The sequence below is a fragment of the Melospiza melodia genome, chromosome 11 (assembly GCF_035770615.1).
Source record: "Melospiza melodia melodia isolate bMelMel2 chromosome 11, bMelMel2.pri, whole genome shotgun sequence".
NCBI classification, from domain to species: domain Eukaryota; kingdom Metazoa; phylum Chordata; class Aves; order Passeriformes; family Passerellidae; genus Melospiza; species Melospiza melodia.
In genome coordinates this window covers 20,670,127-20,693,098 of record NC_086204.1, presented here as the reverse complement: position 1 = coordinate 20,693,098, position 22,972 = coordinate 20,670,127, and the positions used below count along the sequence as shown (strand labels likewise).

The 22,972-nt window shown below is 59.5% G+C and overlaps 2 protein-coding genes across 5 annotated transcripts; both read right to left on the bottom strand.

The window, feature by feature from the left end:
* Positions 1-541: 541 nt before the first annotated feature.
* MPL (MPL proto-oncogene, thrombopoietin receptor) lies at positions 542-6,963 on the bottom strand. The gene is made up of 12 exons (XM_063165895.1): positions 5,953-6,963; positions 3,757-3,886; positions 3,240-3,415; positions 2,780-3,033; positions 2,547-2,703; positions 2,256-2,385; positions 1,821-1,993; positions 1,575-1,717; positions 1,286-1,445; positions 1,038-1,125; positions 831-918; positions 542-745 (listed from the first exon to the last, which is right to left on the bottom strand). Exons 1-12 carry the CDS (start codon positions 6,053-6,055, stop codon positions 542-544), a joined length of 1,806 nt encoding a protein of 601 aa, XP_063021965.1. The 5' UTR covers positions 6,056-6,963.
* A 442-nt stretch (positions 6,964-7,405) lies between these two features.
* Positions 7,406-20,443, bottom strand: TIE1 (tyrosine kinase with immunoglobulin like and EGF like domains 1). Of its 4 annotated transcripts, none has more exons than XM_063165891.1 (23): positions 19,849-20,443; positions 19,096-19,383; positions 15,665-15,775; positions 15,402-15,557; positions 15,180-15,311; positions 14,750-14,890; positions 14,417-14,545; positions 13,905-14,050; positions 13,617-13,761; positions 13,201-13,392; positions 12,889-13,026; positions 12,487-12,777; positions 11,173-11,463; positions 10,339-10,652; positions 10,027-10,237; positions 9,764-9,874; positions 9,473-9,663; positions 9,233-9,346; positions 8,998-9,068; positions 8,706-8,746; positions 8,488-8,584; positions 8,151-8,250; positions 7,406-7,991 (listed from the first exon to the last, which is right to left on the bottom strand). In XM_063165891.1, the coding sequence occupies exons 1-23, from the start codon at positions 19,892-19,894 to the stop codon at positions 7,920-7,922; spliced, it is 3,528 nt and encodes a 1,175-aa protein (XP_063021961.1). In that variant the 5' UTR covers positions 19,895-20,443; the 3' UTR covers positions 7,406-7,919. The 4 variants fall into 4 exon arrangements, with proteins under 4 accessions (XP_063021961.1, XP_063021963.1, XP_063021962.1 ...); XM_063165893.1 differs by having other exon boundaries at positions 10,459-10,652; positions 19,849-20,442; XM_063165892.1 differs by having other exon boundaries at positions 13,201-13,359; positions 19,849-20,441.
* Positions 20,444-22,972: the final 2,529 nt, after the last annotated feature.

Below are 22,972 nucleotides of genomic sequence, written 5' to 3'. Positions count from 1 at the left end.
CCCCACCACCGGACCGTGCAAGCGCTCCGGCCGCTCCTCCCCGCCAACGGACATCCCCACTCTCCCCAACCGCTCCTCGGAACGCTTTCCATCAGCCGATACGCCCTCCCTCCGCTCCTCGGGGGTCCTTTCTATCAGCCGACACCCCTTCCAGCCGCCCTTTGGGGCTCTCTCCGATAAGCGACATGCTCCCTTCCCCTCGCCCGCCTCACCACAGCCTCTCCGGCCCTGTAGCACGCTCACCTCGGCCGCGCCGCCTCCGCTCGCCCACCCCGCCCGCTCCGCAGCATTTTAAACGGCGCGCCTACGGGGCCCCGGTTGGCCGCTTCAAACCCAACGGCCGCGCGCTGCCAGGCGACGGCCGCGCGACGCAACACGATTGGCTGAGCCACGGGACGGGGCGGGACGCTGGGCGCGTGCAGAGAGGGGGCGGGACCAGGGGCGGGACGAGGGCGGAGCGTTCTTGCTGGGGCGGGGCGATCCGGGCCGGGGGCGGGGCGGCGAAGGAGGGACCAGGCGGGGGCTCGGGGGGAACAGGAGTTTATGGCGGGGTGGGGGCGGTCGTGGCTGCCCGCGGCTCCCAGCCGCTCATGAGCAGGTAGGACTGGTTGGCGATGTCGGTGCTGGACAGGCGGCCCCCAGCGTGCTCCGGCGGCGGGCCCGCCTCACGCAGCGGGCCGGGCAGCACCTCCAGCAGGCAGGGCAGGACGGCCTCCTCCGGCGGCTGCTTGTCGAAGGCGCTGGCCTGGGGGGACACGGAGTGGACGGGGTAGGGGCTGCCCTTCGAGCTGCCCCCGGGAGCAGCTGAGTCGCCCTGCCCACCCACTCACCTGGCCGTGCTTGCTGCTTTCCTGGAGGAAGCTGCCCAGAGCACGGTGCAGGTCGGGAACGGGCGGCCAGAGTTTCTGCTTCACATTGCTGGGTACGGAGGAAGGGGCATCGAATTTACCCTCAGACTTGAGGTGCCCTAATGCCCCGTGCAAGGTGCCCAGGCTTGGTGCTGGACCCCCCCGCCTGCCCCCGGCACAGCCCTTTACCTGTAGAGGGAGGGGAAGGTGCAGCGCAGCCCCAGGAGCACTGCTGAGAAGAGCAGCGGCACCACCGTAACACTGGGGATGAGCCAGCCTGCATCGGAGGAGGAACGCCGGAACTGTAGCCCTTCCCAGACCCACCAACTCTGAGCCCCTCGCAGTCCCCTGCCCCGTGCTCCCCACCCCATTTCCAGCACTCTCCGCCTCTTGCCGTCAGCCGTGTGGCTCCTGCGGCCGCCAGCGCTGTCCCTTACCCGCATCGGCCACGGCATCAACCACAACGGGTTTGGACCAGGCGCTCCAGCTGCCCCGGTACCACGGCCCGCTGGGCCGGGCCCGCACCTGCGCGTGGTAGCGGGAGCCTGGCCGCAGGTCCAGGACCTCTTTCCTCGCTGCTCGCGGAACCTGCAGGACCTGCGGGGCAGAGCCGAGCTGGAGGCATGGCTGCTGTGGGCTGGCACCAAGGGGCGGGTCCCGCTTTGCCCGACCCCGCGCCTGCCATGTGTCAGCAGCGCTGCTCGGGGTTTCCTGGGCAGGCCTTACCTTCCAGTCGTGGCTGTTCTCCGTGGCATAGCGGACCTGGTAGTCCAGCTGCTCTGCTAGCAGCTCCAGGGGCGGCAGCCACTGCAGGCTCAGCCGGCCCTGCGTCACTGTTGCCTGCACAAGCTGTGGGGCATCTGTGAGCACTGTTGGTGTTGGGGATAGGCATTTGTCGCTCCTGTGAAACGGGACATGGGACACTGTGTCCCCTGTGAGCCAGGCAGGGGCTGTGGTGGCACTGGGACTCACCAGCCTGGTGCAGCCAAAAGGGCTCCTTGAAGTAGCTGAGTGTGGGCAGCATGTGGGTCCTGGTGACATTCACCAGGACAGAGATGGCACTGCCAGCCTTGGGCTGGAAGGTGCAGGCATAGGTGCCCTGTGCCCCCCCGCTCACCTCCTCGCACTGTTGCCATGCATCTTCCCTGTGGGAGGAGTGGGGAGCCAGTCAGTCCCACCAAAGCATACCCACAGCCAGCATTCCTCCTGCTCTTCCCCAGGAAAGCTACTGCTGCTTGTAGTTGGAGGTGCAATGTGGTGAGGGGATATGAGATTGGTGGTGGAAGGACAGGACAGATCAGGGTATGGGCAAGGGGCCCAGTGTGGGATATTGGGACACAGCAGAGCAGGACCAGTGGTCCCTGGGATGTGCCTGCATGGGTGCCACCTGCCTGCCATGCCCCTTACCTTGTGCCAGCCCTGCTTGGAGGTGGCCGGTAGAAGAGCTGGTGGGAGCTGTGGGGCTCTGCAGGGTCCCAGCTCCATTCGCAGCGCACGTGCCGCAGGTCAGGGGTACTGCAGCACAGCCCGATGTCTCCTGGGCAGGGAGAGCCAGGACAGGGAGGGGGCTGCTTCCCCTTGGCCCCCAGAACTTTGGAGTCACACCTTGCCTAAAACAGGACCCCCACCCCTGCAGCCCCAAGCGTGGGTGCCTCCCTGCTGTACTGCCAGGACCCTGCAGAGGGGATGGCTGCTCACCGGAGGAGTGGGGTGTCTCTGCAGCCACAGCCTGCGACCAGGGCCCCCAGACGCCGTCCATGGAGGTACCGTCGGGCTTGCTGCGCACCTGGATGTGGTACCTCACCCCTGGCTCCAGGTCCCGGAGCACCACTCGAGTGTTGGCCTGGACCAGCCTCTGCAGGAGAGGGGCCAAGCTGAGGAGCAACTGCAGGCTCCAAACCCCTCTGCCCATCCCTGACACCTCTGTGTACCTGTCCCAGTGCTGGGGAGGCTGCCCTGGGTGTGTGGGTGCTGACAGTTGACTGCATGGAGGGGTCCCCAGGGTGCTGCCCAGCGGGGTTCAATGGGGTGCTGCAGGGCACCCCTCGGGAGCTGGCAGGGCAGCACTGCACCTCGTAGAGGAAGAAGTTTGGGAAGTCAGCGAGGGGTGGCTGCCACGACACGCAGAGCTGCCCCGCAGCCCCGGCCCAGCGGGCAGTGATGTTCCCTGGGGGAGCAATGAGACCTGCAGAGAACATGCCAGGGTGTTTGTCCTCCTGCAGCAGCCCCAGTCCGGGCAATGCCTGCTCCTGCTGGGGGACACATGGAAGTCCCTTCCCAGGCTCCACCACTCACGGTGTTGCCAGCCCCCTTGCCAGGCAGAAGGTCAGGGGACCCAGAGCTGGGGACTGTCCAGTTATCACAGGGCATTGCCCAGTGAAAGGGACTCACCCACGGCGTCCACGCTGAGCTCCCGCCAGTACTTGGTGTGGTTTGTGGTGGCATTCAGGACACGGAGGTGGAGCTGGGTGAAGAGCCGCACGTCCTGGCTGGGGAAGACGCAGACATGTCGCTTCCCGCCAGCCCCACGGGGCCACGTGGAGACCACGCACGCTGTGGGCACATCCCTGAGGAACGGAGAGTGGGATCTTGCAGCACCTCACACCTCCTGCCTCGGGCCAAGCTTGAGGAGAGGCAATGTGGGGCACAGCACCAAGACTCAGTGTCACCAGCTCCTTTCCCGTGCCATAATCCACTGCAGGGCACCGTCCCCATGGGACTGAGGCGTAGCCAGGCCCCAGCCCTGCTGCAGGGTGTGCAGTGGCTGCTGTATGGCTTCCGTGGGCTCTCCAGCTCTCCTTCTCCTCTCTCTCATCTCCTGGGATGGCCCAGATTGCTGTGACACACTGCCGCTGCTGCTCTCTGTGCAGCAAGGAGGAGGCTGGGCTGTGCCCCCACCATCTCCTACCTGCTGTACCAGTAGTAGAAATGGCACATCCCAGCTGTTGTCTCCTCCTCGTCCCAGAAGCAGGTGAGGTCCTCGAAGCAGCGGGAGAAACAGAGGATGTCCTCGGACACGCCTGCTAGCAGTGCAGCATCTGGGAAGAGTGTGGCCATGAAGGAGCCCCTGGGCACAAACCCGTCCCCATCTCACCTGCTGCCACCTCAGGCACGCGGGGCAGCGTGGGCATGGCTGTGGCACGGGTGCTCTCCACCAGCCTGGCACACTGGGGAGGGACATGGCACCCATGCTGGCTGGCACGGGGGTCCTGGCTGGTGCAGGGCTCCCCCCGGCCCCACCACGCCCCCTCCTCAGTACACGAGGTCCTTGAGGACAAACAAACATCCCGAAATAGCTCTGCGGTTGGGGGGGAGCTCAGGGCCCAGCGATCAGGGGGAAGCACCCCTGCCCTGCTCATGCCGGAAGGTGCACGGAAGTGAGATAAGGAGGAGCAGCACCCCAGGGAAAGAGAAAGGGCCTGGGGGCTGGTGTGGGGCATGTGGTCCTGAGCAGGGGGGATGCCCAAACCCCTGCCCTGGGGGCATGGCTGTCCCCCTCAGTAAGCTGTGCTCCCTGTCATTACACAGACAAACTGGAGCATCACACCCTGCAGGATCTCTGTCTGAAGGACTGGTAGCTCTGCTCACATATGGGTGTCTGTCCTTGTTGTTGTGAAAGGGGGGACAACCCCAAGGTGCAGATGTGTGATGCACAGGGGTGGTCTTGCTGTCCCCAGCATTGCTTCAGCAGTCCCTTCTTCCCCCACTCCCTCTGCCCTGTGACCTGCTCCAGCCTTCTTCCTACCAGCATTTGCTGCCTTCCCCAGAGGTTGCCCCCAGCTTTGGGACCCCACAAGCTCACTGCCAATATCTGCTGCATTTCCTGAGTAAATCCATTCTCTGCTACACACCCTTGTACTGCCAGTTCAGCCCACCCTGGCCAAGAGTAAGTCACAGTTCCCAGTATTCTTGCCACCTTCTTGGTGTCCTTCTGCTCACCCTGTCCCTTCTCTTGCCTGACCCCCCCCCAGCCCTGTTCCTCATTTCCCAGCCCTGTGTTGCCCTTCTTCCCCATTCCCATTGTCCCATCTCTGCCACAGTTCCCTCACCTGTTCTTCTCTTTTTGTCCCCATTACCCCACCCCAAGCCTCATGCAGGCTCCATGGCCTCACCCAGCTCCAAGCACCAGGAGATGAAGTGCCCAGGTCCCAGCAGCTCGGTGGCACAGGGACCCATTGCATCAGTGGGAGCCCACCCTGGTCCTGTGGGCTATCAGAGCATCTTTGCTGAGCACAGCCCGTTTCTTAGGAGGGGCAGCTGCCCAGCTCTGCAGCCCCCACCAGCCATGCTTGGGCAGTGCTGCCAAGCCAGCGGAGGGCTCAAGGCACAGAGCCCTTTTGCAGAGGCTGTGGGCAGAGTCCAACCCTGACCCTCGTCCCACTGCCCCTATGGGGGTGACTCAGAATGTGCTCCCAAGTCTATCCTGGCCAGAAACCTGGGGCGGGGCCGGAGAGAGAAGCAGGAGATCAACAGGGTTTTATTCAATAATGTTTTTTATGGTGTTACAGAAGGTTCTAAAGGGGCTAAAGAGGCACTTAAAGAATGCATGATTTCATTCTGAAATGAGACAAAGTTGGGGAGTGGCTCTGGCAGGTGCAGTGTGCCAGACTGGGGCCAGCTATCAGCTAAGATGAGCATGTCCAGCAGGACAGTAAGATCATGACAGCAAGGCTCCAGGAGCCCTGGGGTTAGCCAGGCATGGGCATTGCCCATGGTGCAGAGCTGTGCCATCAGATGTTAACTTGAGTCTTGTTTAAACCCTCATCACGTCATAACTCTGAGAACTTCTGATGAGTGAGGAGCCCCTCTGCTACCTCAGCAGGACTGGGAGCACCAGGCTGCCATCCTCAGGGGCAGCCCATGGGCAGCCAAGCTCTGCTTGCAGAGAGCATGGATATTCCTTTACTCCAAGCATCTCAGGGTGTCCCACAGGTGAGAAGCACGCTCCATTGCTCACCCTGAACACTCCCTGCACACCCTCCTGGAATGCCCCCTTCCCAGTCCCATAGATTTGGGCTGCTGTGAGGTGCTCACTGCCCACACCTGGCATTCTAGCTGCTCTCTGGCCCATCCTTTGGGAGAGAAAATAGCCCCAAGGACCTACCTTGGGATGTCACTGGCTCAGGGGCTGACGGTGGGCTGCAGAGGCTGAGCAGGATGGCAGGGAGCAGTGAGAGCTGCCAGCCCTGGCACAGGCAGGCTGCCATCCTGCAACCTGTGTGCAGGAGCCACGCGTGCCGCACTCAGCCCTTCCCGGTGTCCTGGGAGCTGCTGCGGCTCCTCCAGGCGATACCTTTATCTGGGAAGTGGAGGCCGTGCAGCTCAGGAAGCCTGGCTGGGGGCTCCCCCCACCCCAAGACCAGCACTTCCCTGTGCCTGAAACCACAAGGCCACAGCCCCCCTGCCGCCGGCCGCAGTGCCAAGAGAGACTGCTCCTATCAGATAGGCGGCATGTTCCTGCCCTTGTGGCTGCTGGCATGCTGGGAGGATGGGGTAGGAAGAAAAACAACCCCGAGAAACTAGGGAGGCCCTGTGTGGGGCAGGGCAGGCTGTTGGGGCTGCTGCCACACGGGAGCACGGGATGTGGCACAGCTGATCTGCCTCCATGGTGTCCTGTGCTGCCCAGCACTGGGGTACTCCAGGTCTGCTCTTCCAGCAGCACTGTGTCTGTGGCAGTGCTGGGAGCAGAGCTGCAGGCACAGGGGCAAAGCCCTCAGAGGTGGTGCAGGAGCAGGGCCACCACAGTGAGGTCCCACAGCCATGCTCAACCAGTCCATCACTTCTGGTGCTGGAGGGTCTCCCACCCTGCCAGGGCACAACTCTATTGCACAGCCCAGGGAGCACCAGCCAGGACACAAGGAGCCACTTGCACATGTGTCCCCTGGGCACCAAGGCCAGGTTTGCTTCTTCAAGCCCAGCAGCTGAGGACAGCATTAGAGGCACCGAGGGAAGAGCAGTGCCAGCCCCAACTTGCCACAGACAAATTTTGTCAAAAAAAGAAGACCTAGGTGTGAGCAGGACTGGTGACACTGCCCCAGATACTGTCCCCAGCTGGGAGCAGAGGGCGTGCAGAAGAAGTGGCACATGTCAGGCTGTTTGTGAGGGTCAGTTCCCATCACTGGTGTGACCTGTGCAGCCCTCACAGATGGGGCAGAGCTGCAGGTCACACCAAAGAGCACAGGACTCAGCTGGAGGAACAGGGCCATCCCTTTAAAGACCAGCCAGCTGGGGGGAAGCTGCAGGAACAAATTTTAAGCATGCAAGTGGCAGCTGTGCATAGGAAGGACATAGTCTGTTCTCCATATCTGTTTGGGGACAAGACCAAGTCTCAATTGTGTGTGTGGGAAAAGATCCCAGTTGGATCCTAAGAAAACCCATCTCTGTGCCATGATGAGACCCAGGACTTGTCTGGGAATGCTGGGACATTCCTGGGGATTATCACAGGACCCCAATGGGAACAGGATTATGAGGAGTGCCCACCACAGCAGCGGATCCTGTTCCCCAGTGCTGTCAGTGGGGCAGAGGTGGGTACCCACCAACACTCCTCTGGACCTGGCTGTTGCATGATCTTTATTGTCCATAAGGCAGAGGTGACATCTCCAAAGGGTCACGGCAGAGCTGGAGGCTGTGCACAGCCAACATTGTCCTTTTGCACCCACCAGGGTGGCCCCATCCCATGCCAGCAGCGTTGCTCACAACCCCTGGCACCACTTCAGGCCCAGAGCATGCTGAGGGCTGCAGCTGTATTGCTGCTTCCTCCTCTCAACCAAAGTTTAAGCATTTGTGTCCGTGGGCTTAGGCAGTGCCTTGGCTCCTGAGGGAGGCCCTCTCCTGCCTGCTCTGCTGCCAGCGCCCTGCTGCTGCTTGTCCTTGGGGGCCACCCCAGTGTGTCCCAACAGTATGGGGCTGTTAGTGGCTGGCACCATGCCAGGGAGGGGACGGCACAGTCCCGCTGCAGGGAAGAAGGCACTCTTGAGAAGGGGCACTGCCATTTGGCTGCTTGGCCCTGGAGAGGATGAGCAGCCCCTTGTCCCCAGAGCACTGTTCCAGCAGGCTGGGGCCAGCGCAGCCTCACGCCTCCTCGGCGGTGGCATCAATCCCCGCGTAGGTGAAGTTCTCGAACAGGGCCATGTTCACGTAGGCCTGTGGGGGAACCCCAGTTAGGAGCCAGTTGTGAGCATGTCCACATCTATCTCCTGTCCCCACTAGCATGCTCACGGGCACTGTGCCCTGTTGTGTCCCTGCACCCAAAAGGTGATGGTGGGGTTAACCCCCACGCGTGGTTCTGCTGCCACCACTCACCTTCCTGGCCTCCAGCATGCGGATGAGCTGCATGGAGATCTGGGCGAAGGGAGGGCGCTCGTAGGGGCGGTCCCGCCAGCACTGCCGCATCAGCTCGTACCTGGGGGCGGAGAGTCAGTGAGCACGGGAGGAGAGGGGACGGAAAAGCTCCTTGTGGGAGATGGAGGAAGCAGGCAGGAAACTAAAGCCAAGGAAAGGTGTTTGGGTGTGGGACCCCAGCGCATTCCTCAGCCACAATGCAGAGGCAACCAGGCAGAAGCTACTGGAAGTTGGTGCGAGCCCTGTGGGGCAGTGGGGTTACCTGGTGCCACCACCAGTTCAGGCTCTGTCCACTTACACCTCGTCGTCGCAGTTACGCGGCTTCTCCATGCGGTATCCCTGGGGCAGCTTCTCATAGAGCTCGGCACACGTCATCCCGCAGTACGGTGTCCCCCCTGCATCCAGAGACACCCGGGGCTGAGGAGGTGACAGTCCCTAGGGTGTTCCCCCCAGGGCCCCAGGATAACCAGACCTACAGGGACCTGAGTGAAGGCAGGGGACAGGGAAGAGCCTTACCCAAGCTGACAATCTCCCAGAGCAGGACACCGAATGACCACCTGAAAGGGGAGGAGCCGAGGCTGTGACAGAGCGCCCAGCTGTGCCTCACTGATGGGCACAGGGCAAAGCCCAGGGTGCAACAGGCAGCCAGGGCTTGGGCTGAGCCAGCAGCTCCTCAGGAAGATGCACTAGCATCACCTCCTGCCCTTGCAGCACCCAGAGCAATAGCCTTGCCTCTCTGACTGCACCAGAGAGGAGTGGAGGTGCCACAGCCATGCCCCAGCCCAGTGTCCCTGCCTGCAGCACTTACACATCACTCTTTGTGGTGTACACGCTGTAGTTGAGGGACTCGATGGCCATCCAGCGAACTGGCAAACGGCCCTGGGGAAAGAGAGAGCCACCATCAGGGCTGGAGGAGTGCCTCCTGGGGGGAAGACAGCTGTGATCCAGCCAGTCCTGCCATGGTGGGTTGGTCACACTGATGATAGGCATCCTGCCCACCACACTGGTGCAGACTCCATGGGGATGTTTCACTCCTGCCTCACCATTGTCTTCTTCACATAGACCTCCTCCCCTCTGGAGAGGCCAAAGTCAGCAATTTTGGAGGCCAGGTTTTCTCCCACCAGAATGTTTCTTGCTGCCAGGTCCCTGTGAATGAACTGAAAGGGAAGAGCAGTTAGCAGGAGCTACATGCTCCCTCCTGCTGGCCCCAGGGACCTCATTCCTTGATGGGGAACCCCCAGGCCTCAGGGAGAGGGTGATCTGAGGGGCTTGCTGCGATGTACCTGCTTCTCACTCAGGTACTGCATCCCCTTGGCCACATCTGAAGCAAACTGGAGGAGCTGCTGGGATGTGAGGGTGGAGGCAGTGCCGTGCTCTTTGGCAAAGGCTGGGTCGGTCTCCAAGACTCGGCTTTTGCGGAGGAAGTCGAGGAGGTTTCCATATGGAGCGTACTCAATGGCGATGTACAGGTAGCCTGGGGGGCAGGAGGTTGGGCAACTGGGGCTCTCCCCAGCAAAAAGGAATAGGCAGCTGGGCAGGGGTGGTGGGGCAGGGTAGAATGGGACAGCCCTCACCCTTGTTCTCACAGGCACCCAGCAAGTTGATGATGTTGGGGTGATGGCCCAGTTTGCACAGCACCTCCAGCTCCCCAGCAAAGTCCCGATGGTCATTCTCTGAAGCAAACTCTGGAAGCAAAGAAGGGATGAACACCTCGGGCTACAACAGGGGCCTTTCCTCTGCTTCTCTGCAAAAGACTCCTGATGCTCCCCAGCACAAACATGGCTCAGGACGCAGCTGCAGCAGTCAGCCCACCCTGCCTGCCTCCCCCAGCACTCACCTTTCAGCATCTTGATGGCTGCATTCATTTTCAGGCCGTCCTTTTTGATCATGGCCCTGATTACCTGCCCAAAATTGCCCTCCCCGATCATGTCCTCAAACTTGATGTCTTCCCACTCCAGGATGGGGTAGCTGAGGGGCTCAGGCTGCGGCTTGGGCCGGCGCGTGAGGGTCAGGGTCCCTGAGTTGAACTGCAGGATGGTCTCTTCCCCCTGGCAGATGGAAGCGGGTGAGGTTAGAGGCACCGGGCACCTGCCCGCCCATGCGGCAGTCCCAGCAGGACAGGAGTCATGGGCAAGGGTGGGCTCCGCACCCTCTCCGTGTGGAAGTGAGGTCTGGCTGCATCCGGGCTGGAGGCTATGGAACGTGACCTGGAGCGGGCTGGGACCTGGGGAGCAGGGGACACGGTCCTGGCGGGGCAGGCGGCACTCACCGAGCCAGACTGGTACGTAAAGGTGCGGCGCCGGTGGAAAAAATTCTTCTTGATGAGGAAAAGTGCCAGGAGAGCAAAGAGGATGGTGAAGCAAGTGACGGACACAGAGCCAACAATGGCCAAGAGCAGCTGCTGGTCTGTTCCCGCCTGCTCAGTGCCCTGGCTGCCCAGGCTGGGCGGCACACTCAGCACTCCTGCCAAAAGGAGGGATGGAGGGTTGTGGTGCATGGTCAAGCCCTGCCTGGCCTGCACTAGTGGCCAACCACCATGGCAGCAGCCCTCTCCCAGCACCAAGATCCCCAATGAAGACACCATAACCACATCCTGAGCTCCTGGTGCCACAGTGGCACAGAGGGGAAAGTGTCACAGCCCTGCTCCTGCCACTGAACCACTGGTTTCTGGACCTCCAACCAGCTTTGGGTCAAGCCATGATCTCCTCCCATGCTTGCTCTGCTCTGCTCCCCCAGCCCCTTGATTCACATCCCCTGCTGCCCAAGGCAGAGTCACTCATGATGTCATCATGCCACCCCTCCCCCTGTAGGACTAGGAGGAGCAGGTTTTCTTAAGACACCAAGAGTTTTGGTCTTGGGCTGCTGCTTCAGAGCCACACTCAGAAGTTGCCACAAGCACCCCAATCATTCTTTGCTGATCAGAATCTAAGCCCAAGCTGCAGCAGAGCTGTGAGCCCCCTGCCTGCTGGGACACCCCTCTCACCGTCCCCGAGGGTCTTGGCTTTCACGGGCAGGCTCCATTCCCCTGGCACGTGGGAGTTGGCACGGACACGAAACTGGTAGCTGGTGCTGGCATTGAGGCCCCCAACGATCTTGGTGGTCTCGGCGCCGCTGTCGGTGTCAATCCACTGGGGTTCACTGGTGCCCCCCACCTGCTGCAGCTCGACGATGTACTTGGTGATGCCCCCGTTGGGGTACTCGGGCACCTGCCAGGAGAGCCTGACCGCCGTGTCGGACACGGGCTCTGCCGAGAGCAGCTGTGGGGAGGAGGGCCCTGGGACCAAGAGAGAAGAGTGTCAGGCCCAGAACAGGGCTCCTTGGGCTGCTGGGCCTCAGTGCTGCTGTTGGGATTGAACCCTGTGGATGGCAATGGTAACCAGAGCCAGGTCAGCTTTGAGGGATCTTCAGGGACCCCAGCCCCTGCTTGGAGGAGGTGGAGGTGCTCTCCATGTACCACAGTGAAGCAGGACTGTACTCCCAAACGTTCCAGCCACACCATCTGAGGTCTAAATGCTGTGATTGACTAGCTCTTGTGACTTTTTATTCCTTCAGGCCTCTGTCACATACTGCCTGCCCACCACCTTCTCTGAGACCTCTCCTGCCTGCCCACATCCCTAACTCTAAATTTCCAGATCATACAAAGCTCTTACAAGCAGAGAGCAGAGGAAACCTGTTATCCCTCAAGCCTGATGTCTATCAGTCCTCTCAATGTGTACTGTACGGTGCCAAGCCCCCCCAAAGGCCTCGTGTATGCCTTTCCCCATGGCTGCCAGAAAGCTTGGTCAGGCTGGTGCTCCATCTCTGCATGGTCTTCTACCTACTCCAGGGGCTGTGTGTGTGTGTGTGCCCACAGGTGGGGCTGCAGGGCTCCCCAGGCCCTATTGACCACACAGCAAAATTACCTGGCAGCAGAGTTAAAGCAAACCAAAAGGGAAGTATTTTTTCATGCAAAGTATAATGATATAGAGGAACTAGTCGCTACAGGGTATTGTAAAGGCTGCAAGTATAGATAGGTCCATCGGGGTTTGAGCAAGGGTGTAGAGAACAGATTTGTCTGTGACCATCACTCTGGATGACCTGAATGTCACATTCAGCTTAGGATGTTTCTCGGCTCCTTGGTGCTGGAGACTGCAGGATCTAGTGGGGAAAGGAGGGCCCATTTTCCCCAAACAGCTGTTCATGTTCTATCAGAGATGGGAGAAGGAGCAGCCAGACCTGGGGATGGCTGCTGTTACAATTATAACTGATTTATCATTATAATTCCCTGTTACAGTTCCCAGCATTCCACTGGACCCACCTTTACTGTTGATCATGACCTTGTAGGGGTCCGAGGGTGGCCCCAGGCTGGTGCAGTGGTACACCAGCACCTCCAGTCTGTACTCCTTGTTAAACTCCAAGCCCCCAATGCGGGCAGAGAGCACAGAGATGGATGTGATGTTTTTCTCAGAGACCAACCGCCTTGCAGAGTCAAAGAGGTGGACGATGAACCCATGTGCTGGCTCATGGTTGCTTGGCAACTTCCAGGTGACATGAAGCATATTTTTATCTTCTACGGACCAGCCTTCGATCACAGGTTTGACTGTGGGCTCTGCAAACAAAAAGGCAGCAAAATCTCACGGCACATCAGCTGCGAGACCTTTCAGGCTCTGTGCTGTGCAGGGTCAGGGTCAGGGTCAGGGCCAAGGAGATGGAGGCTCACCAAGGCAGTCAGTCACCATGATGGCTTCAGGACCCTTGCTGCCCTCCCCACCAGCCCCTGGCCGGCTCAGCTGCGCCTTGACGATGTAGGCGGTCACTGGCCGGAGGTTCATGAGGGTGATGTTCTCGCTGTTGTCGACTGTTGGCCAAGAAAACATGTCAGAACCATGCCCATCATCCACAGCCTGCCCTGCCACCAGCATCCTCCTCAGCATCACCACAGGGGGCCTGATATGGAGACATCTGCCCACCCCAGACCTCACCCACCCACACAGAGGTTCTATCTGTGTCCCTCAGGCCTGCAGGCACATACCCACAATGGATGACCATGCTGAATTGTCATCCTTGGGCTTGTAGAAGAGCTTGATGGAGGTGATGGGTCCATCACCAGAGAAGCTGTCCACAGGTGACACCACGAGCTGGCGACTCTGCTTGGCCAACAGCCGGGGGGCGCTCAAGGGCACTGGTGGCACTTGGGGGGAAGAAGGGAATGACACTGGTGGGACTGGGACAACGAGGAGCAGAGAGAGCATGAATACATCTGCCACCTCTTGGCTCCTTCCCGCTTTGTCAGGAGAGTCTTTTATCATCACCCAAACCTGTCTGCTGGCATTGCAGCCAACGATGGGAGGCACCCAGTCAGGTGCAGTGGTGGTATTGCCACACCACGCTGCCAGCCTCCCCCAGCAACCCTGGCTTGTCCTGCTCCTGCCACCACACTTTCCTCACCTCGGATATTGACCTTGACTTTCCGGCTGTCCTGGCCCCCGGTGGTGGAGACCCGGCACTCCCAGAGCCCCGTGTCCGCCTTTGTCAGGTGCCGCACCTCAAACTCGCAGGTGATCTGCTTCGGCTCGATGATGGTTTTGATGACCTGTGGCACAGAGGGTGCTGTCAGCCTCTCCACTCTGCTCCTGGCTCAGCCCCCATGAGTGTGAGGCTGCCCAGCAGCTGCAGGTACTCTTGAGGGAGCTGTGAACATGGAGATGGTGGTGGGGCAAGGGCACGGGGCAGTACCTTGAGGACAGTGCCGTCAGCCTTGCGCAGCTCCACACTGTCCCTGGTGGGCAGTGGGTTGCCAATGGCCACACAGCTGATGATGGGCTCTGAGCCCAGGTTGAACTCCAGCTCTGAGGCCAGCTGGATGATCTGGGGGAACCGGTCTGGTACACAGAAATCAACATTAGGGCTGGCCCTGCTCCTCCGCTACAAGAAAGCCTGGCACCTTTTCCTGGACCTAGATAGTGCCAAGGGAAAGGTGCTGGATGCTGTGGTCCAGCCCTGATCCCCAACCCCACTGGGCTCAGCAACACTCTCAGCACAGATAACGCTGGGATCCAAACCAGATGTTGCCCTTGCTATATCCTCGTTTCTACAGACTTGGAGTCTAATTCCACAACCAAGGGGTCCTGCTGAACCAGCTGGAGGGACCAATAGCCAATGGCCCTCCCAGCCACTGATGAGGAAGGAGCCAGCACCCACTAGAGGGTGGGGGATGGAAACCTGCCACAGCCCTATGCCAACCTCACCTGACTTCTCACAGTGCTGCCCATGCCAGCCTGCGGGGCAGACACAGCCACTGAAGCGGTTACAGCTGCCTCCATTTTGGCAGGTGCACTTCAGGGCACAGTCAGGGCCGTAGAATCCTGAGGGACAGGCTGTGGGAAGAGAAGAGCTCACTGCTACCCCTGGCCATGGCACAGGACCACAGAGACAGCAAGCAGCTGATGCAGGCAGTGGTACTGCTCAGCCTGTGCTATCCCTCAGATGAGGAGAGGGTTGCAGAGGTGCTGCTGGAGAGCAGCCAGGCCCTGCAGGAAGCCCAGCTGGGTGAGAGCTGATGGACACCCATGTCCCTGTACCTTGGTCGCAGCGGGAGCCGCTCCAGCCCGAGGCACAGGAGCAGCCATAGGGGTCAAGAAGGCAGAAGCTCAGCCCCTGGCAGCCCTGGGCTCTCTGGCACGTCTCCTGGCAGTTGCGGCCAAACTGGCCTTCCTGGCAGGCTGGAAAAAGAAGCATGGTCTGGCCTCACCCACCATTCATCCATGCCCTTACTGCTTGTGCATGGCACAGAGCTGGCTCAGGTGCCCCAAGCCCCATGTCACCACCTGGAGGAGACATGGGACCCATGTGGCTGGTCCAGCCCTGGCCCAGAAACAGAGGGCACTGAAGGTGGGGAGGCACTGGGGATGAACACGGCATTTCTAGACACCGTACTCAGGTCTAGGGGTGCAAGAGAGCCCCCACATATGCCCTGAGCACAGCACCCAGTGCTGGGCAGGTGGAACCCACCTCTCTCACAGCGGGTGCCCATGAACCCTGGAGGGCAGATGCATTCACCAACGTGGTCGTGGCAGATGCCGCCGTTCAGACAGTCGGGACAGTCCTTGTCACAGGATGGTCCCCATTTCTTCGCAGGGCAGGCTGCAGAGAGAGCAGAGAAGGCCAGAGTGCCACCTGGCACAGGGCAGGGTATGGCTGTCCCCAGTCCCAGGCAGCCAGGGCCCTGCTCACCTCTCACGATGAGGCGGTAGAAGGCACTCAACAGAGGGCTGTCCCCCATGAACGCGGCACTGTAGACACCGCTTTCGTTGACACTGACATTGGGGAGTGTCAGGACAACGTGGTCATCCTGCACCTCACCCCGGTCCGTGGTTTGGTAGTAGGTGCCTGCAAGGGGACAGAGGGTTATCTGTGACCTCCTGTGCCCCCAGGGCCAGTGCCAGGCACCAGCTGGGAGCAGCTCCAGCCCTGGGTCTGCTCTTGGAACTACTTGCCGTTTCTTTTCCACATAACATCTGTCTCCTTCCTCTTGAGGATCCTGGCAGAGAAGGTGGCCGCCTCGGCAACATTCACAGACTGTGTGGCCTTCACTGGGAAGAGGTGGGCTGCAGAGGAGGAGGAGGCACAGATTGCACAGCAGTCACCCCCTGAGGGCACTCACACCCGGTCACACCAGGACACACCTTGGCATGTTCCTGCTGGAATGTCATGACACATCTCCCTGTCCTCTCCATGTTGGACCCAAGACCCCCCAAGCCTCTGCAGGAACAGGGCTCCCTTCCTGGCCCCTTGAGCCCCTTCAGGCAGACACCGAGGAATGGGATTTGGCACCCTGCCCTCTGACCAGCCCACCATCTGCACAGGATGCTGGTGGCAGCAGTCTGGGGAGGTGACATCTGGACAAGTGTGAATGGTGCACCCCGCCTGCTGGTGAGGTGTGGAGTGCTGCAGGCAGGGAAAGCAGGGCTGGTAAGGGGAATTAAGTGTGCAGGAGGCTGCACTGCAGCCCCCAGGACCAGCAGCCCTGTCACGGCTGTTTTCCTGATTCCCCAGGTGCTGGAGTGTGCAGCAGCAATGAACTCCTGGAGTATTAATGTGAGTCAGCCAGACCCCAGCCTGAGCACAAACAGGGCTATAAATACCTTAAGGCCTGGGAAACCAAGCCCTGGGCGTGCCAGGACAGACACAAAAGAGGACACAGGCGGCTGCTGGCTTTTGGAGCCTGGCAGCACTCCAGCTTGCACACACTAAAAGAGCCACACCAGGCTGGAGCTAAAACACATCCAGCCCTGTGTCCTGCCCCTCTGAGGCCAAGGACCAGGAGGAAGCAGCACATGCTGCAGACGCCCAGGGCAGGGCACCGCAGGTCACACTTGGCAGTCATTTCCCAGAATCACCTCCCCATCTATCCCTCTAGCTGGGATCTTTGTTCCATGGACTTTGAAGCCCTCAGTGGTGGGCTCACAGATATGGCCCTCACTCTGTTTCAATCCACCTCAATCCCTGGAATGAAAGGCAACAGTTCCCTGGGGACCCCTAAATGCAACACTTTGCATTTGTGCACACCGATTTGCCTGTCACCCCATCACTGAAGACCTCCCAGACTGCATCTCTCCCCTCTCTGTCACTCCATAGTGCATTCATCATCTCCCCAGGCAGCTCAGGGACAGCAGGCAGCATGGCTGCTTGCTCAGCTCTGCACCCACAGCTGGTGACACAGGTCCATGCAAAGACCTCGTGCCATGCCAGTGGAAACTCCCTCGTGTGACAAGAACTGCTCCTATTCCTACTCTCCCCTTTTTTAGTCAGTTATTTACCCATGCAAAGATCACTCCTGCCACCCCCTGGGTGCAAAGTTTCTCTCAAAGAACTTCAGAGAGGGATTTTTCCCAGTTTTCTCCAGGAATTTGAGCAGACAGTATCAATTTTTCACAGCATCCTCACTGCTGCCACCCCAGCAACCCTACCACTGCAAACTCTTTCTCAGGGACCATGCCACCAAATATTCTCCTCTTTATTACAGTTTGTGCTACTTTTCCAGGTTCTGACTTGAGTTTTCAGGTCTGTAACTCCCTATCCAGAAGTTTTAGGAAGGTCTGGTTTCCCAAGGACAGCCTTGCTCACCGCACACCCAGCCTGGTGATGTTGTGGTGCTCCATTCTGCAATTTATCACCTGTCTCCTGCCAACAACAGTGGCATTTTAGACAGATCCTCCAGCAAATTTTCCCAACCTTTTTGTTGTACACACAGATACAAAAATTTTTAAAATGTTGGTTTTCTGCAGTTGCTTTTCTGGGTGTCTTTCTGCTCTGGAAAGTGTAAAAGATAGTTTATTGACAGATTTAAACACTTCTGAAATTGCTTCTCAGGATCTCTTTGGTTAGCTTTACTTTGTTTTTTCAGTAATCCTTCCAAAACTTATCAAACTTCCTAAGTTCTTCTCCATGCATGACCTTTTGGGAGCTGCCAGCTTTCCTCTAACAGCATTCCCCACCCACTGTTTAATCACCCTGGCTGGCTTTGGTGTTCTCTCAGGCTAAACAGGAGAGATGGCACACACCAAGCCACTTCAGTGGGTTCTATATCCAGCTCTCCTGCAAACGTGTCAATTTTTTGCTTACTAATTCCTTTATTTTTTTACCTTCTCCTCTAAACAGAGCAATAGAAGCTTCTTAGAAACTTGTGAAAGAGACACCTTTTTGGCACTTGTAACTCCCACAGGGGCTCCTCCAAAGCACTATTTTATTTTTTGGCTAAGAGGACCCAGGAGTGGGGGCTGACTGAGAACACCCCACCATGGGAAGCACTGTCCCAGGCATGGAGCCCCAGAGCCATCACCTCCATCCATGATTTATAAACAAAGACATCTGGGGGTGCAGAAATCCCTCTGTGCTCCTCACGCCATGCTGCTGGTCATGTCTCCCACAATGTCTCCATTGGCCTCTGCTCCATTCCTCAGTGCCACCCTGCTTGCTCAGACAATCCAGCTCTGTTTCCAACAGCACCACTGCCATTTTTCAGCTTGAGCCTCTTTACAAGGACAAAAGCTGAGTCCTGCTCCCTGGGTAATGCTTAGGCCACACCAGCAGCCTCTGTGCCCCAGCTTGGAGACACTCAGTATCCTTGCTGAAGCTGTGTCTTAACATGGGCAGGGAAACTTGTATCCCCTCCTCTTATTCTGAGCAAAAGGACAACTGTCTTAGTTAGATGTTCTAAAAAAGAGCTAGAAAGCATCCTGAGGCAAATATCACAGAAAATTTCAGTTTTGCAAAGTCTCAAGCACAGGGAGGGAAGGTCAGAGGGGCAGTGTGGGAGCATGCTGCCCCAGGTGGTGTCCCTGCTGCTGGTCAGCCCAGGGAGGCCCTTTGGATTCTTATGGCCCAAAACAGGAGCAGCAGATGAGCCCAGCACTGCCCTTGGCTACACTGCAGTCTGGCAGTGCCTCTCACCAAGCCCCACTGCTGGAATGGTGGTGTGCTGCCCCGGGATGGTGTTTGTCCAGCACCTGGGAGGCTGCCAAAGATCTGCCCCAGCACCACCTCCTCCCCTTTAGCCTGTAGTGAGGGAATGGGCTGGCACAGCTCCAAAGGGCTACCCCCTGCTCTGGTTAATGATTTCCAGACCCCACAACCTCCTCCAAGGGCACTCAGCTTCCTCTTGGACCTTGCCCTTCTCCCAAGCCTCATTATAAACACAGACAGCTCCTCCATGGGGCTGGACCATGCTCCTCCAGCTGAACATCCCTTCCACCTCCCTTCCATCTCCCTGCCACCAGGGCTGGTCGACCCCAAACCCAGCTTATGGGTCACCACTGTCGCCCCACGTCCCTGCCTGGTGCTGGGATTGCGCAGCACAGGGCAGGAAGGTCCCCTGTGCACCCGACTGGCCGGCAGGGGCCTCCTGCTGCCCCCAGAAGGCACTCACCATTGTGGCTGTTGTGCACATAGACCACCTGGGCCTGCTCGGTCGGGGTGCGCCCCAGGCAGTAGAGGATCCCCACCGGGTCACCCTTGGAGAAGCCCCTGGCCTGGACTTGGTTGCTGTGGTTGCGGTAGTTTTGGAAGTTCATTTTGGGGTGAGTCATCACGATCTTGTTCTCCCGCTCGATCTGCAGGTAGCTCACGTCGTGCTCCCCCATCACGCAGGAGAGGAAGAAGTCGGAGTGGGACAGGCTCTGCACGTTGGCGACCAGGGTGATGTCCAGGATGGCCCCTGGGGTGAGGGAGCACAAGGGCACATCACAGCTGGGCACCAGCATGGCCACACCAGCCCTGCCTCGGGGCCACATCCTGTCACCCAGATGTCTCCCCCTTTCCAGAACATTTTTGCCATCCCCAGCCCTGAAGGCACAGCCAAGGCAAAGCAAGGTGCATTGCAGACACATTGGGATGACACAGTGTGCATTTCTGTTCTCCTTTTGGAGACCCCAGTTGGATCAGCTCCCCAGCATGAGCCAAGCATGCATCAGAATGGGATTCTTGGGGTGCCTCTCCTCCCATGTCAGAGAGAGACAGCCAGGGGCCTCTGAGAGCTCCAAATGGCTGATCACAAAAGGACATTTCCTCCCTCCCAACCCTGCTCCGATGGCGCCACTGAGCTTCCACAGCTGCCTCTTCCCACCAAGCCACCCTGAGGCAGGGGCTGCTCACTTAAATCAGATGAAAAGGAGCAATTTACCTGCCAGATGTGGGAAGAGAAGTAGAAGATAAAGCTGGAGTCCCATGTCCTTGGAGCTTGTTCCAAATCTGGCAGAGGTCAGAAAATCCCCAGCATTTCCTGGCTATGGGGCTCAGAGCTGGAGGCTATGGCTGCCTAGGAGCTCCACGTGAGCAGCAGCTCAGGTCCGCTGCTCCCTGCCCATGTCCCCCATCCTCCGTGCTGTTGGTTGACTTCCAGGGCAGCTGGGACCACCTCCTGTGGTGCATAGCCTGGACACGGACTGAGAGATGCCCCCGTTTCTCTGGCTCTGTGGCCAGCCAGATGCTCAGGAGCAGGGCTTGCTGGCCAAGGGACCGCTGGGATCCCCTGCCTGGTGGCAGCTCTTCTAGGGAAAGGCAGCCGCCCACCCCTCCAGGGCTAGGGCAGTGTGCTCAGGGTTCCCTGAGTCATGCTGAGCCCCTAGCCCAGGCAGGAGGTGCCCCGACCCCGCTTTTCGTCCAATGTTCAGAGCGCCTCATGCCCCAGCCCGCCCGGGCAGGGGCATCCCCATGCCCGCGGTGCAGCCCCGTGGCCGATGGCTGTGGGAAGGGCTCTCTGGAGCAGGGAAAGGAAAGGGGCCAAGGGGCCGTGGCTGGCGGCGGCGGCGGAGCCAAATCCTGTTTCCCATGCGGCGTTTCCTGCTCTCCACCCATTGTTTGGAGACGGCCCTGACTCCAGGAGCCGTCGGGAGCAGCCCTGCACAGGCTGTCCCCCGGGGAGCGGCGTGCGGCGAGGCTGAGGCGGCGCACACCTCGGGGCGCCTCAGCCTCCCGCCGCCACGAGCCGGGGTGCGAGGCACGGCCCCGCTGGACTCCGGGGTGCGAGGCACGGCCCGCCCGGCTCCGGGGTGCGAGGCACGGCCCGCTGGACTCCGGGGTGCGAGGCACGGCCCGCCCGGCTCCGGGGTGCGAGGCACGGCCCGCTGGACTCCGGGGTGCGAGGCACGGCCCCGCTGGACTCCGGGGTGCGAGACACGGCCCAGCCCGGCTCCGGGGTGCGAGGCACGGCCCCGCTGGACTCCGGGGTGCGAGGCACGGCCCGCCCGGCTCCGGGGTGCGAGGCACGGCCCGCCCGGCTCCGGGGTGCGAGACACGGCCCAGCCCGGCTCCGGGGTGCGAGGCACGGCCCCGCTGGACTCCGGGGTGCGAGGCACGGCCCCGCTGGACTCCGGGGTGCGAGGCACGGCCCGCCCGGCTCCGGGGTGCGAGGCACGGCCCGCCCGGCTCCGGGGTGCGAGACACGGCCCAGCCCGGCTCCGGGGTGCGAGGCACGGCCCCGCTGGACTCCGGGGTGCGAGGCACGGCCCGCCCGGCTCCGGGGTGCGAGACATGGTCACCCGGGCTCCGTGCGGTGACAGGGCTTGACTCATCCTGCGGGGCCCATCGGGGGACACTGTCCGGCTTCAAAGGGGTTGAGTGGAAGCACGGGCAGGGTGCCAAGGAGCTGCCCAGCTCACACGGTAGGGTGGCCACTTGCCGAGTAAAAAACCCTGTCGCTTGTGGTAAACATGTCTGGGGGGAAGGGGAAGTAGGAGAAAGCCTGGCTTTCCCTGAGCGCTTTCCCATGCACAGTGCTGGCATCGGCGCAGCACAGCATGGCCTTGCTACAGCCCAGCCCCAGTGTCTCACTCCAAGCATGGAGGCTGTGCCAGCCGCCAGCCGGCTCCAGGCTCTTTGCCTGGCAAACAAAAAGTGTACCCCATGAAATCACCATAAGCTTCACTCACCAAACCTCACACTGCTTCACAAATCAAACTGTTCCCATGTGAAAAGCCAGGGCTGCCAGGGAGTGAGCGTCATGTTTTGATGTGTCCTGGGCCCATGCCGTATCCGGCCAAAAATCTAAAGCACACATGGAGAGGAAAGGGAAATCCATTCATCGCTTCCGACTATTTACAGAGTGCTCTGGGGCCGCGCGGTGCCCATGGCATGCTGAGGGAGGGATGGCAGTGAGCAGGGGCTCTCACAGTGCAGCTGCCTGGCCACCCCATGGCAGGGAGGGGGGACAGAATCTGAAAAAGGTGGATATCAGGTGCAGCTGCCCTCATTTACTTGGAAAATGAAGCTGGCTGTAGGGGCCAGTCAGGCGCAGAGCTGTGTGCTTACATGTGCAACTCACTCTGTGCTTCCCTGGCAGCTGTGGGGGAGTGCATCACACAGAGCCCGAGTTGGAGTGCACTCTGTGAAATGCCCTCTTTCAGGAGGATCCGTTTGATGATGGGATTATTAATGCAGAATTTTTGTGGAATGGGAGCCATATGGGGTCATCCTCTGCACCAGGCCATACCCAGGAGATCTCAGGGATCCATTGAGGAATCTGACCCAATGTGATTTGTTTGCTTGTGTTTTTTTCTAGAAGCACCTGGATAAGAGCTGTGCTGTCTATGTGCAGATTCCTTTGGCTGGAGGTAGGGTAGGAAACCTTTCTTTTGTGGGAGTTTTGTGGCCAGCCAGGACCTTACAGCTCCACTTTAAGTTTATCTGTCTCCAGGGGAGGCACCAGAGAGATAGGCACAGCTGAACACAGCCGAAGCAGCTCTCCCCACTTGCTCTCCTGCAACATGGAAAGCTCCAGTTGCCCAATCCGTAGGACACTCCAAGCACCTGAATATCTGCTGATTTCATGATCCTCAGCTTTTTTGCTGAATTACAACAGGCTAAAAAAAAAAACACCAAAAAAACCCAAAAACTGACAAAAATACCTCTTTTTGTTATTATTTGCACATTCTAAAGCATGGCACCACATGCCAGAAACCATAACGCACAGATATATTTCCTGATAGGAAATGCAACCGCCCTGCAGATCCACCAGCAGACTGGCCTGCCTCAGACACACTTTTAGCCCTGCTTCTCTGGATACTTCTTTTGTTTTATGTGCTCAGTGGGTCCTGGGGAGGCCCTGCGAAGCTGGGGTAAGGACTGATCGCATCAGGCATGGGAACATTCGGGAAGCGGGGTATTTGAGCATCCCCAGCCTGCCTGGGCAGCTGGGAAGCAGGAGCTGCCTGCTGCCTTGCCATCCAGCACATGCCCACAGGATGAGGGACGGGCTGCTGGGAAGCCCTTTCCCTGAGGAAAGGGTGGATGTGTGGCTGTGGAGGGGC

Coding starts and splice junctions, on each gene's coding strand:
- MPL (XM_063165895.1), bottom strand. CDS start 6,055: ATGGCAGCCTGCCTGTGCCAGGGCTGGCAGCTCTCACTGCTCCCTGCC. Junction 3,887..5,952: donor TGAGCCAGTGACATCCCAAG/GTAGGTCCTTGG, acceptor CACTCTTCCCAG/ATGCTGCACTGCTAGCAGGC. Junction 746..830: donor AAAGCAGCAAGCACGGCCAG/GTGAGTGGGTGG, acceptor GTGTCCCCCCAG/GCCAGCGCCTTCGACAAGCA.
- TIE1 (XM_063165891.1), bottom strand. CDS start 19,894: ATGGGACTCCAGCTTTATCTTCTACTTCTCTTCCCACATCTGGCAG. Junction 14,891..15,179: donor GGGCACCCGCTGTGAGAGAG/GTGGGTTCCACC, acceptor TTCTTTTTCCAG/CCTGCCAGGAAGGCCAGTTT. Junction 10,653..11,172: donor AGCCAAGACCCTCGGGGACG/GTGAGAGGGGTG, acceptor TCCTTTTGGCAG/GAGTGCTGAGTGTGCCGCCC.